The sequence below is a fragment of the Ylistrum balloti genome, unplaced genomic scaffold (genome assembly GCF_031769215.1).
Source record: "Ylistrum balloti isolate Yb309-2 unplaced genomic scaffold, AGI_CSIRO_Ybal_v1 Utg369650, whole genome shotgun sequence".
In the NCBI taxonomy this organism is placed as follows: domain Eukaryota; kingdom Metazoa; phylum Mollusca; class Bivalvia; order Pectinida; family Pectinidae; genus Ylistrum; species Ylistrum balloti.
This window is the reverse complement of record NW_026781906.1, coordinates 483,971-497,310: the sequence shown is the minus strand read 5'-3', so window position 1 is coordinate 497,310 and position 13,340 is coordinate 483,971. Positions and strand designations below refer to the sequence as shown.

The following is a 13,340-nucleotide window of genomic DNA, read 5'->3' as shown; positions in this document are numbered from 1 at the left end:
GTATGCTGGTTCATTTAGCGGAGGAAAACATGGAGGTGACAAAAAACATGAAGTGGGTTTAACATGTAGATAGAGGGGTGAACAACGCAGAGCGTGAAGTGTGTGTGTGTTAGGGGTGTGGATAAATAGATACATATTGTAAGTATACAAGAATGAACTTGGAACCTCAGAGGAGGTGACGGATTTCTGCCTGTTTTTTTTTTAAAAACCAATTTCCTTCTTTTTACAAGCAAGTACGTATATGTATCATTTTTAAATATTCAACTACATTTTACTATTGTGTCCAAATTCCATTAGAGATGGATAAATATGTACTTTTAAGTTTAATTTTATACATCAATAAATTTGGTCGGACTACAGCGAACGAACTGTTTAAAGCATCATCTGGAACTAACAGGTACAATGTACCCGTTCTTAGACTCAGTTTGTTGAAATGTTCTGTTACAGACTGAAGCGTTTCAACTAACTGGACAGTAATTGCTTTTTATCCTGAGATAAAGCAATGATTCATTTTCATCTACATGCTGCAAATACTTCAGAACAGTTATAATATCTCTTTCCAGTATCTTTATATAACTTGAGTTTATTTATTTAACATTGGAAAACTGGCACCCATGATAAGGTATGTCTGGAAGAGTAATTGGGCACTTGGCTACAATGTATTACAGACGAAAAGACAAAGACTTTCTGTCTCACTCAGTGGAGATCGCAGGAAGGCTTGGTACACGTTCATGAACAGAAATCAGTGGGTCGTTTCCGGTCTCAGGTGATTTCTCTTATTTCGTTACAGTCATATTCATTGGTCACTTTTACAAGATGAAATGTGTTCTCTGTTTTCATTGGAGGAATACTGCAAAGGGATTATTTTTTCATGACCGTTTTCAACAATTCGAAATTTCTAAAATTTCAAGTGTTAAACAGCGTTTTCGGCTAACCAGACCTGGTGTGCCTAACCATGTGTCCAGCTTTCTCTATCGTTTTCTGGATGAAAAAAAAATTACCGGAAATATATTTCTAGCACTATCGTGATGAATGTTGAATATATCATACACCACAATTTATCAATATATCTTCCCTTTCATCAAATATGGGGGAAATGACGTATTTCATTGCGCTCTATTTCCTACAAACATGAGAAACCTTTGAGAACGTATTCATAAATCATCGATGTGATTTCCAACACGGAGGACAGAGTCATATTAAAACACTTCCTAGTAGACTAACGCTATTACACGTAACAATGCTCTCATAGCGCGCGCGCGCGCTGGTTAACGCTGTTAACTCTCCTCCTATTAATGGGACAGAGGTTGTGTGTGGCCATTACAATCACTTTATCATACAACAGTCATCGTTAATAATTGCATGGCCAATTGTAGGAGATCTGGCTAGTAGCCGTTTTGTATATTGTTACATACATGGAACCATAATCGGTATTACTGATTGTCAATAATAAAACACATCTGATTTATACTAGGACTCATATTTAAGACATTTCAAAGACATCGTCAAACATCTTCTAAATGTGTTTGGAAACGATTTCAAATGATATTGCCGTAAAACGTTGTGTCAATAGATCGTTGTAGCTGTCTCGTAAAACAATTCTACTTATGTCTTTGTTTTCGGTCCTCCAACAAATGTAACATGTCTTTAATTATTCAGACCGTCTCAGAGATATTCTTCTCTACTTCCTCCTTGTTTAGCTCAACATAAGTCATACATATATACATATATGTATTTGCAATAAAATATGAATAAACCAAACGAAAGTTTCAAAAACCGTTATAACGTTTGTTTGAAAATGGATGTATCCTGACTTTCTTCCACAGTTTGAGAAATCTACGTTGTTAGACGAAAACAAATACTGTCATGATCACCAGTTTCTCGAGGTTATATTAAATATGTCTATATAAACCAATGTGGATGACATAACCCTGACGCCCATACTAAGTGTCCCTTGATCATACCACATATCGACAGAGAGCAATACACACTTACTGATTAAAAATTCAATAAACGGATTGAAAGACCCTGCTGAAATTACGCATATAGATTAACATCACATAAAACGGAAATAAACTGATGAATAATATAGAATAAAGACAAGGTCAACATGCTTGTATAGAAATCGCAAGAGTGTATCGAAACTCAGCAGACCGTAACGAGTGTAGTACATCGGCATTCTCAAAATATTTAAGTTTAAGGAAAATAGGGGTTAAGAGAACACTATTTTCGGGAGCTTTAGGAAAATTACACTTGGCTTCTTTTCGAATACGAGTTGAAACAATGCTTTTGCATTATATTTATATATATATATTTCCTGACCACGTATCACGTGCCTGTCCTAGCCCCTAATTATTATTAATAAAAACAATTAAAAAAAAAAAAAATGGTTTCAACAGAGCTCTAGAGCTGTTTCCAGTTGTACAGTCTTCAGCAGGACAGCTGTCTACATCTATTCCACCCCCAACAGAACGGAGAGCGCTTACCAAATTATGCTTAGCCTAAAAATAAAATTAAGTATTCTTAACAAAAGAGGCATTTTAGTTGCCTTGCCCTGTGGATGATTGATGGTTTTTCTAAATTACATTATTCAAACATTGATAACATTTTTGTAAACATTATACCAACAGCGAATAAATCATCACGAACAATATTTATGGACTGTTTCAAAAGCTTATAATGTAGATATGTATAATTCTGTGTTAATTACCGTGTGTGCTTATATCATTTTCTTGTATAAAAAAAAATACGAAGAAAATACCAACACGGCAATATGATTATAATTCAAACTCAAATTCCATAACTCTTGGACAAAATATGAACTAAGGAAAGATTTTACTAGGAGACTCCTGAAAAAGAGAATTAGACTAGGTGTTACGGAAGAGTAACGTAATCTCTATATCGGTGGAATTAAAGGAGCGATGATAAGACCCTACTTTCTGACTTAAAAAGGTCATTCCAAACGGTGAGGACAACTAGGCGCGTAAACTGACCAAGGAACATATAACAAAGTTTAACAAAAACAACAAAACATCCGGGTACTTGTGATATATTTATTCAGATTATTTGAAAAGATGCCTCGACATCTCAGTACATATACCAGTTACTTCTGCACAGTCTCTTCCACACAATGAGGTGAAGGAAATCCGGTCACATGGGAATGAGAAGGTGAGACTATACTCTTCATAAGGACTTGCACCGTTTAAGAAATAACTTATAAACAAAGCCATCATACCTACCTAGAACACCTATGTAGGTATGTAATATGTTATGTGTATGTGGTCTCTAGATTTTGTTTATATACATATTAACGTCCAAATTAAAATATCAATATACAATACTAAAATGATTATGAAACGGTACAAGTTCTTGTGAATCTGATAGGGAGGCAAACGATGAAAATATAAATGTGGCCGGATGCTGCCATTTTAATTCTTATATCTGTCAAATACGCATGCGCGCACGGCACTCATTCCATAACTTTTTAAAAATGATTCTTGTGTGTTTATACATCGTACTTTACATTTAACTAGATTCGTTTAAAGGAAAACACACGATTATGATAACTTGATAAAATATACAACTGTAACACAATATAATTGATAATACCAGGTACAAGCAGTTTATCTCTTTTTATGAAAGGACATGATCGCACACAACATGACAACATCTTTGCTTTCAGATGTGATCGACTTGTACAACAGGAGGCACAATACATAGAGATGACAAGTTAATGTCTACAACCTCATTGATCAAAATGACTCGGTTCAGTTAAAAAGTGATCGTGAAAAAGTCAAGCAGAATTAATTAAACAGTGAATGACCATGTTTGTAATAGATGTTTGTAAATTTTAATATTGAGGAGTATTCTGAATCAGTTAAAAAGATACCATCTATTCTTCTATGTATACAGTTATGTATCAAAAGACACAAAAAGATACCACTACATGTACAGTGGATTTCACAAAACAATACATGTACAGTGGAGTCCACAGAACCATACATGTACAGTGGAGTCTACAGAACCATACATGTACAGTGGAGTCTACAGAACCATACATGTACAGTGGAGTCTACAAAACCATACATGTACAGTGGAGCCTACAAAACCACACATGTTCAATGGAGTCCACAGAACCATACATGTACAGTGGAGTCCACAGAACCATACATGTACAGTGGAGTCTACAGAACCATACATGTACAGTGGAGTCCACAGAACCATACATGTACAGTGGAGTCTACAGAACCATACATGTACAGTGGAGTCTACAGAACCATACATGTACAGTGGAGTCTACAGAACCATACATGTTCAGTGGAGTCTACAAAACCATACATGTACAGTGGAGCCTACAAAACCATACATGTTCAATGGAGTCCACAGAACCATACATGTACAGTGGAGTCCACAGAACCATACATGTACAGTGGAGTCTACAGAACCATACATGTACAGTGGAGTCTACAGAACCATACATGTACAGTGGAGTCTACAGAACCATACATGTACAGTGGAGTCTACAGAACCATACATGTACAGTGGAGTCCACAGAACCATACATGTACAGTGGAGTCCACAGAACCATACATGTACAGTGGAGTCCACAGAACCATACATGTACAGTGGAGTCCACAGAACCATACATGTACAGTGGAGTCCACAGAACCATACATGTACAGTGGAGCCTAGCTGCTGTAAGATCTCTCATTGACGCTGTTTTGTTACTGTAGTTGAAGTCAATCAAGTTCTCGATAATGTGAAGGGTGATTGGTTTCTACTGACAATATGGCAATCTGTCGATCTGATGCCATTAGGTTATACAATGAGACCAATCCTAGCATACAGTTATATGTTAATTGGAATCCTAATTCTAAATAGACTGATTGGATAGCACAAGCCAGATACTACATGTTGCTACAGACAGGATGCTTAATATGTAGTTAGTTAAGAATACATTAGGAAATTGATCAAAAGATAAATAATAATGATGATAATAATAAACACGTGCCGAGTATAATGGCGGTGATTCTTAGGATTGTATCTGTGATGAAATAAAATAGAATAAAATCCTTTTTAATGGTGAATATTGGAACGTCCCCCCCGCGTCATACCTGCTGTAAATCTCTCACTGCGTGTTTTGTTACTGTAGTTGAAGTCAATCAAGTACCTCTAAATCACTGGTGATTGGTTTCTATCTGACAATACTGCAATCATACATCTAAACCATTAGGTTATACAATGAGATACCCCTGCATACACCTATATGTTAATTGGAATCTAATTCTAAATAGACTGATATTTAGCACAAGCCACTGATACTACATGTTGCTACAGACAGGATGCTTCACACCTCTAAACCACATGCGAAATATCAAAAGATAAACCATAATGATGATAATAATAAATCACTGCCGAGTATACATCTAAACCATGCGTGATGAAATAAAATAGAATAAAATCCTTTTTAATGGTGAATATTGCGTGATACGTCTAAATCCCGCGTCATACCTCTAAATCACTGCGTGATACGTCTAAATCCCGCGTCATACCTCTAAACCCCTGCGTCACACCTCTAAACCACTGCGTCACACCTCTATACCCCTGCGTCATATTTATAAACCAATGCGTCATACATCTAAACCAATGCGTCATACATCTCAACCACTGCGTCATACCTCTAAACCCCTGCGTCACACCTCTAAACCACTGCGTCATACCTCTATACCCCTGCGTCACACCTCTATACCCCTGCGTCATAGCTCTAAACCACTGCGTCATACATCTAAACCACTGCGTCATATTTATAAACCAATGCGTCATACCTCTGAACCACTGCATTATACCTCTTAACCACTGTGCCATATCTGTAAACCGTTAGATTGGTATTTATGATTTAGAATTCTATTACGAATTGATGTGGTACTCATTTAAGCTACCTGTTGAAAATTCACTTTGAATTTGTAATAGTTTGTTTTTGTAACAAAAGCATCCCATAAATTGCAATATATTATGTGATCAAGTGTAGTATTAATTAACTGATTTTAATAATTCCAACATATATTGACTAATTAGACACAACTTGGTTCGGGTATATTGAGTACAGTAAGGTTCTAGGGATATTTTTACTACTGGACCAGTTTACACATAATGAATCTATAATGTTTTAGCAGTTTACGTGTGTTTCTATATCAGGTAAAATCTACTTTAGGCCACAATCTTCCGACATTTGAACTAATGATAATAAGCAAATGTATAACTAATAATATTAACCTTGCTACCACTGTGATAAATGATTTTTTTAAGAGCTTCCAAGAGAGTTTTGTGAGTGTTTACACAAATGCAAAATATGTTAATTGGGATCGAGAAATATATTATATTGTATGATAAAAATATGATTATCATTTTGGTATTTGATGTGGTGTAAACTATATACAAGTTATACATTGATATACAGGTTACGATGACACGTTAAACGCCGTAACAAGTGTCTTGCAAGTCATCATCTTAAAATTTTAAATTGTTAACACATATTTACAAAGACAAACACAAATCTATGTACACTATTTCGTTTCCAATGGACCAACCTTATCATAGTAATTTACACCAGTAAGTTAAACAAGAAAACAATGCACTTACATAGATGACAGTGTATATTCTTTATATAGTACACTTAAGTATATCACAATAAATCTTGTTATGACAATTATACAGATGAAATTAATATTCCACATAATGCAATACATAAACACGAAAATCAAAATTATGTCCGTAGGGTTGAAATTTCTAATAATTTATATATATATATACATATATGTTCATATCACGTAATTAGACAATTTACCACAATGATCATGACGAGAAAATTCCTGCTGTCTATCAGTACAACTGCCAAACATCCTTTTTTGGGGATGCCGTGGTGGTGTGATGGTTAGGCATTATGGAATTTCTTGTCTACGCGATTTAGTGCCGTAGATTGTGAGTTCTAGGCCCGAACAGGGCAGGAGTAAAAATTATCTTCCTTCATTAATTGTATTACAATAGCCAAAATAACACCTTGACATTTCTTTCTAGTATAAGAAAATAAAGAACGGAAAACAAATGCGTTTATGTTCCCATTAACCCACATATTTAGATATTGAAGTTAAAATATTTCAATAACAAGAATGGCCGCTAATTTATCTAATTTTAGCAATTACACAAACAAGTCGTAAGACGTCATCAAATTCCATGACGTCAAAAGAAGACATTTCCACTGAATAAATTACACATTCAGACAGAACGAGTTGGCGCATTGTGTCCTTTTGTGGGAATTATGGGAAATGTCTGGTGACGTAATGCATAGGAGTTGCTACAGCAGCTGCTCGGATGCTCTCATGCTACACCTTAGTACATGAAGGTTATTAACAGTGACATGTCACGAAGAGATATCATGAAGACACAATTATCACTTACCATGTTTAGTGAGTAATTACAGGCAGGTCAATATCGGGCTTCCAGGAGTTCATTACAAAGTGCGTCATAATACAAATCAGTGATAGGAATATACTCATCCAAAAATACACGGGAACAAGGTTCATATTAACAAATATATCTTAGTTCAGTTGATGTACGCTTCATGGCAAAGTGTTACAGAAAAATTCAATGTCACTACAAACTTAAGGTTAAATAGACCGGAAGTTGTTCAATCAGGAAAACAAAGCATAGAATGTGTTTGATGTAGAGCAGCAAGGTGCTTTTACCGTCAAATATAATCTCTTGTGGGATTTTGCAAAATATAACAGGAATTTTAATTTCTACATCCGATACAATGTGTGGACATTGCAAAAAGGCATACAAAAGTAAGACAACCACTCTGTTTGATAGGATAATAATAATGATATATGACATGCTAGAAATTTTATCAACAATAGTTGTATGTACATTATATAATGAATTATTGATGACAACAATTTTATATACAAATATCAATGATTGGATGCTTTATAACGGTAAACATGAACATACCAAATTACATACTTGTGTTAAATAGTACATGCCTGCCACTCTGCAAACATACAAAACATGATTATATACTATCTTAACAAATGAGCATTTTTCTTCATCCCGTCTGTGCGGTTTATGAACGATGCTATCAAACTATTTTTATAGTTACAAATTGAATGATTGCAATGGAAAACAAACGAGCTAAACATTCTCTCAATAATTGCAAATCAGAACAACCACGCCTTCCCTTGAATGTTCACTTGTAAAGTAACTTTTCATAAAAAAAAAATAAATAAATAAAATAAAAAATAAAAAACCAGTTGAGTTGATGTATGAGGAGGAATACTCGAACGATTCAATACCCTTGTGTTTTGACAGGATATCAGATGTATTTGGTTTAACGTCATCATTAGTATATCTTACATGATAATTCTGATTGAGTGGTTGAAAGATCGACTCCAGCAAGGCAAAAAGGTTAACGGATGACCCTACCACATTGTCAGTGTATATCATATGATATCTTGGTTTTTGTCATCAAGCTTTGCAATTCTCATTTCGAGTTTGTTCTTTTCCCTGAGCACCCTGTCAAGTCTGCCCCCAAGGTCAATTTCTGAAGCTTTCCACATAAGCAACAAATCTTCTTTTGTAATATCATCATACTTTTCAGGTAGCACGTCCGACCTTCGCCTTGAATTAAGCTCGTGCCATGTTTTCCGCTTTCGATGATTTTGCTTTTTATTTTCATTGAAAGAGGAAGCAGTTCGTTGGCTAAAAGGGCGATATTCCCTGTTTTCAGAATCTATTGATAGATTTCGTATTCTCGAAATATTATCAATAGATTCATGATTATCAAGCGACAATTGTTTAGGTACATGTCCGTTAGGGATGGGATGAGGGTCAAGTTGTACAGGTAAATAGGGGTCGGCCATGAGCAATTCAGTTTGTTCCGTTATAGAATCATCACCATCGGAACTAGTGTCCTCGTCACCAACATCCGGGCTTATTTCTTCCCGGTTAACTTCCGGTATGGAAATACACCGACCGAGATTCTCAGTACTCCTTTGTTTTTCTAGATCACACGTTTTGTATGGGCACATATCCGTCGGGAGTGGAGGACTTAAAAACCAATCACTTTCTTCATTTCTGTTTTCATCACAAGAGTCGTCTATATCCCCGTCATTGCCACTCTGCACTTCGCTTTCATAGTTTTGACTTTTTAGAGCACTGAAGTCTATTTTAGTGCCGATATCTCTGAGGGATATTTCAGTGATACAGGGAGGGGCCGCCACGGGAGAATCTTCGTCACCGAACAATTTGTCCTCTCTCATTTGCTGCATCCTGTTAAAAGATATATAGCAACATGGGATAAATGTAGGTTAAGGAAACACAAAATACAAACATACAACTTATCTTGCTTGAATTGGCAGTTTAATTTTCGGTAAATACTCAAAGTATTTCTGACTCAGAGTTGGAATAATACATTGTCAAAGCGAGCCTTTTAAAACAAATTGTTCAATAAAACATAACTTGCCGTCGTGCTACTGCAAGTTGGAAATTAACATCACATCACGTGATTCATTTTGAACTACATGTAATAACTGAAATGTTGATATATATTGCGGGCTCCAAACATTACATTAGATGGTAAGGGTTTGACAACGGTAATGGAAGATGATAATTGTTTGTGTTGTGTATGTGTTTTTGTGTGTGTGTTTTGTGTGTGTGTTTTGTGTGTGTTTTGTGTGTGTGTGTGTGGTTGTTGGTTTGGATGTGGTTGGGTGTGTATGGTTGTGGGTTTGGGTGTGGTTGGGTGTGTGTGTGTGTGGTTGTGTGTGTGTGTTGTGTGTGTGTGTGTGTGTGTGTGTGTGTGTGTGTGTGTGTGTGTGTTTTTGTGTGTGTTTTGTGTATGTGTGTTTATGTATGTGTGTGTGTGTGTTTGTTGGTTTGGGTGAGGTTGGGTGTGTGTGTGGTTGTGGGTTTGGGTTTGGTTGGGTTTATGTGTGTGTGGTTTTGTGCGTGGCATGTTATAACATTGACACTATAATATATACAGAAACATACAGATAATACGGCATCACTTAACACCTGTTACACTTTTTGTTATTAAACATTTGTACTATGACCCGTTGGAGCAATGTTTATTTGAAAGTTCTTTAATTATGACGTCATAACTTCATTGCGTCATATGTATACCAATGTCGCCATAGAAAGAGACATACAAAGAGTGTGCGAATTTCGCCAATTTAGATTTGTATCAGTCTTACAGAATACTGATTTCATGAAGAATTGTAAAAAGTGTCTAAGGGGATTCATTATTGTATAAACAATTAAGCGGGAGACATAAGTTGATAGATGGAGGATATCATATTCGTTTCCAATTTATATGAGATTTATGAAGGGAGTCAAGTAACGTTGCTCACAATCAATCTTATTCTGTAACAAACGTCAGTGCTGTGAGTATACTATTACTCCGACTGAATCGGGAGATCTACATTGTATCAACGAGGATTGACTAGAACATGACATATTTCACTTTGTATAGCATTGGTTTTAAATATCTGACCCTTTGACATCAGCAGTACTATAGCGGATATATACAACAAGTACGTTTGACCCTTGGATCCTCTAGCAACTGTCAGTAACAGCAAATATATATATATATATAAATAAAACATTGGATATGTCTGTTGACCATAATTGGTCTGTAATGGACAACTACATACCCTTTTGTCTGTGACTACACAGAACATAGATAACAAATCGACACTTTTATTTACCAAAGCATGCAAAGGAGATTGAACAAAAAAAAAAAAAAAAAAAAATAGCAAACAGATCCAACATGTCATGATCCCTATCCATGTAAAATGTAGTTATATGGTTTACAAAAAAAGGCTTTCTGCGCTTATTGTACTTTAAAATCTTCTCATGTTTCCTAAAGGAACATATTTCCTGCCTGCATGATGTGGTCATCGTTCATTGAGCAATCGGAAACGACACAATGACACGCGTGCGTGAAACAACACGTCTGCAACAAATCACCATAGCATGCATCAAAAGTTGTCCCCGAGTGTATATTATGGGTTTTTAGCAGTTACCGGTCGATTACTAAACAGTAAAAGCACAAATATGTTAATCTAGTGTTCTTTCTCAGAGAAAATAACATCTCATCTGACATGACACTCTCCTTTAGAGTATAAAATCTTTCACGGTTATCAAAACTAAGCTTGAACTTAAAAAAATCCCCGACGTTAGGACAAAGTGAGTGCTTGAGATCAATATACAAGGGGACCAGACGAGGTACGGGTTTCTGTTCAATCTATTGGTAATTCAATGTCATGCACAGGCAATAGAGCTGTTAATATATATATATTTTGGAAAATTGGAGTTTTCTGGAACGAATATATATGTATCGATTATACGAGTTTCAAATGCAGATTTGTGAAGAAAAAAACCCCTTAAAAACCAACAAAAACAAAAACAAACAAAATGAAACAGAAATGAATAAATAAATAAACAATTAAATGAATAAAACAATAAAATAACCATACATTTGTACGTGTCAACGGCGGTGTTTATGTTTATGTTTATGTATATATTTGTACAATGATGACAGAGATGACTTTCAGCGACGAGCCTAAACCTTGTACTGATAGTTATGCAACAATACTCAATATTTGCTATTGACCATTTCAAACACAAGATGCATATTCAGTTTTTTTGGCATACCGATGCCAATAGGATTCTGTTAAACTTTGATAAAAATAGCATTAGAATTTTATTTGAAATAAGACGTTCCCTAATTTAATCGTAACCGTTGTCGGTTTTCTCAAGCGTGCTGTCTTCCCTGTATGATTGTTCATATGATGAGGGAAACGATATTTCTAATGTTGTTTTTATTTTTATTCTTTTTTTTTTTTGCGATCAAGTTGATTGGTTTTAAGACTTGATATTGACTTGAGTAGGAAATCGGAAATAATTGAAGAGACGCATTTTACTGGGTATTTGGTTTCCAACGTAGGATATAGCCTTTAGTACGAATGATCTAAGTTATTAGACACATTGTCTAGGGTTTATCTACATCATTGTAGATTTACAGCAGGAATCATGAAACAATAAGGATATATAGGCCTGCCAAGGTGTTACAGAACCTGTGAACTTTCCTCTTTACGGGCGGTAGGCAACACACTGTCTAGTATTGGTGCCTACTTGACTTTTCAAATCACGTCGTGTCCTTGGTACTTTGCTATGACCGGAGGAGAAATGACACGCACATCTCTCATAACAAAACCCAAAGACGGATGTAAATTATTTAACGAACAATGTCTGAAAATGCAAACTAACGTGCAGATAATCGTCGTAAGCACTGTACGTGCTATGCTACATGCGTGTAAGACATCAAGTTTGGTTTTGGATACTTTGATGTACATGTTTTTGCCCGATCTCAACTTCATATTTTTATCAATGTCGACGTGGAACAAAATCTGTTAATGATCTAACTTGTATGTCAGCGCCATGGCTCTATAGAATGTCAATTAAGGAGCTATTCCGTAATGCCATTAAAATTTCGCGATGGCTCACTTGTTTGCAAATTAGTGAAAAAAATCATTTTCATAAATCCGTCTTGTAAAGCCTTTTTTGGCAGAATTGATGTGAAAATATCGATTGGCGTATTAAACCTACTTTATAACCAACATTATAGCCAAATTGGTAATACATTCTAGTGGTTTTTAAGTCACATTAACACCTTCTCTGTCCTGTAAATATTAAATAAAATATAATTCCGTATACTAATAGAAAAATTACATTTAAAATGCATTAGCTATCAAATGCTCAACACTCTCTTGATAATGATGATCCCGTACCGCTTGAAAAAACAGAATTGCTAAAAATCGTAAACATTTATCGATGTGGACGGCATACGAGATACTTATGCCACGGAAACAACACATCGATTAGGCGAGTTAACATCAGTTTAATTAATTTCTTCGATATGTCACCAATTAATTCATCACTACTGACGACACATTTATGTTAAAGTATTAAAAATTTCTGTTCCTGGTATTTTCTGGGCCATTAATTAATCCCAATAAAATGTAAACAAAAGTCGAAATTTCGCTTGACCAATGAAAACAAAACTTGACCTATAGTGGATAAAAATTGCCATAGACAAGAACAATGAACATATAACACAAATACCCAATTCTTAAGACTTGGCCGTATATCGTTTGCAAAGTGTCTATATATCTTTCTATCGTATAATCCTCGTTCTTTTGTTAATTCACCTATGTAATATTTCTGCGTATATATCAGTCAGGAATCGATTGTAAGGTCACAATATGGACAGTAACGTAACG

The 13,340-nt window shown here is 35.4% G+C and overlaps 1 protein-coding gene across 1 annotated transcript in view; it reads right to left on the bottom strand.

The window, feature by feature from the left end:
• Positions 1 to 8,495: 8,495 nt before the first annotated feature.
• The window catches only part of LOC132556631 (glutamate receptor ionotropic, NMDA 3B-like), a 97,413-nt gene continuing 92,568 nt past the window's right edge, over positions 8,496 to 13,340 (bottom strand). Inside the window, exon 10 of the mRNA XM_060221070.1 lies at positions 8,496 to 9,324. Coding sequence (XP_060077053.1) covers positions 8,496 to 9,324 — 829 coding nt within the window. The remainder of the gene's footprint in view (positions 9,325 to 13,340) is intronic.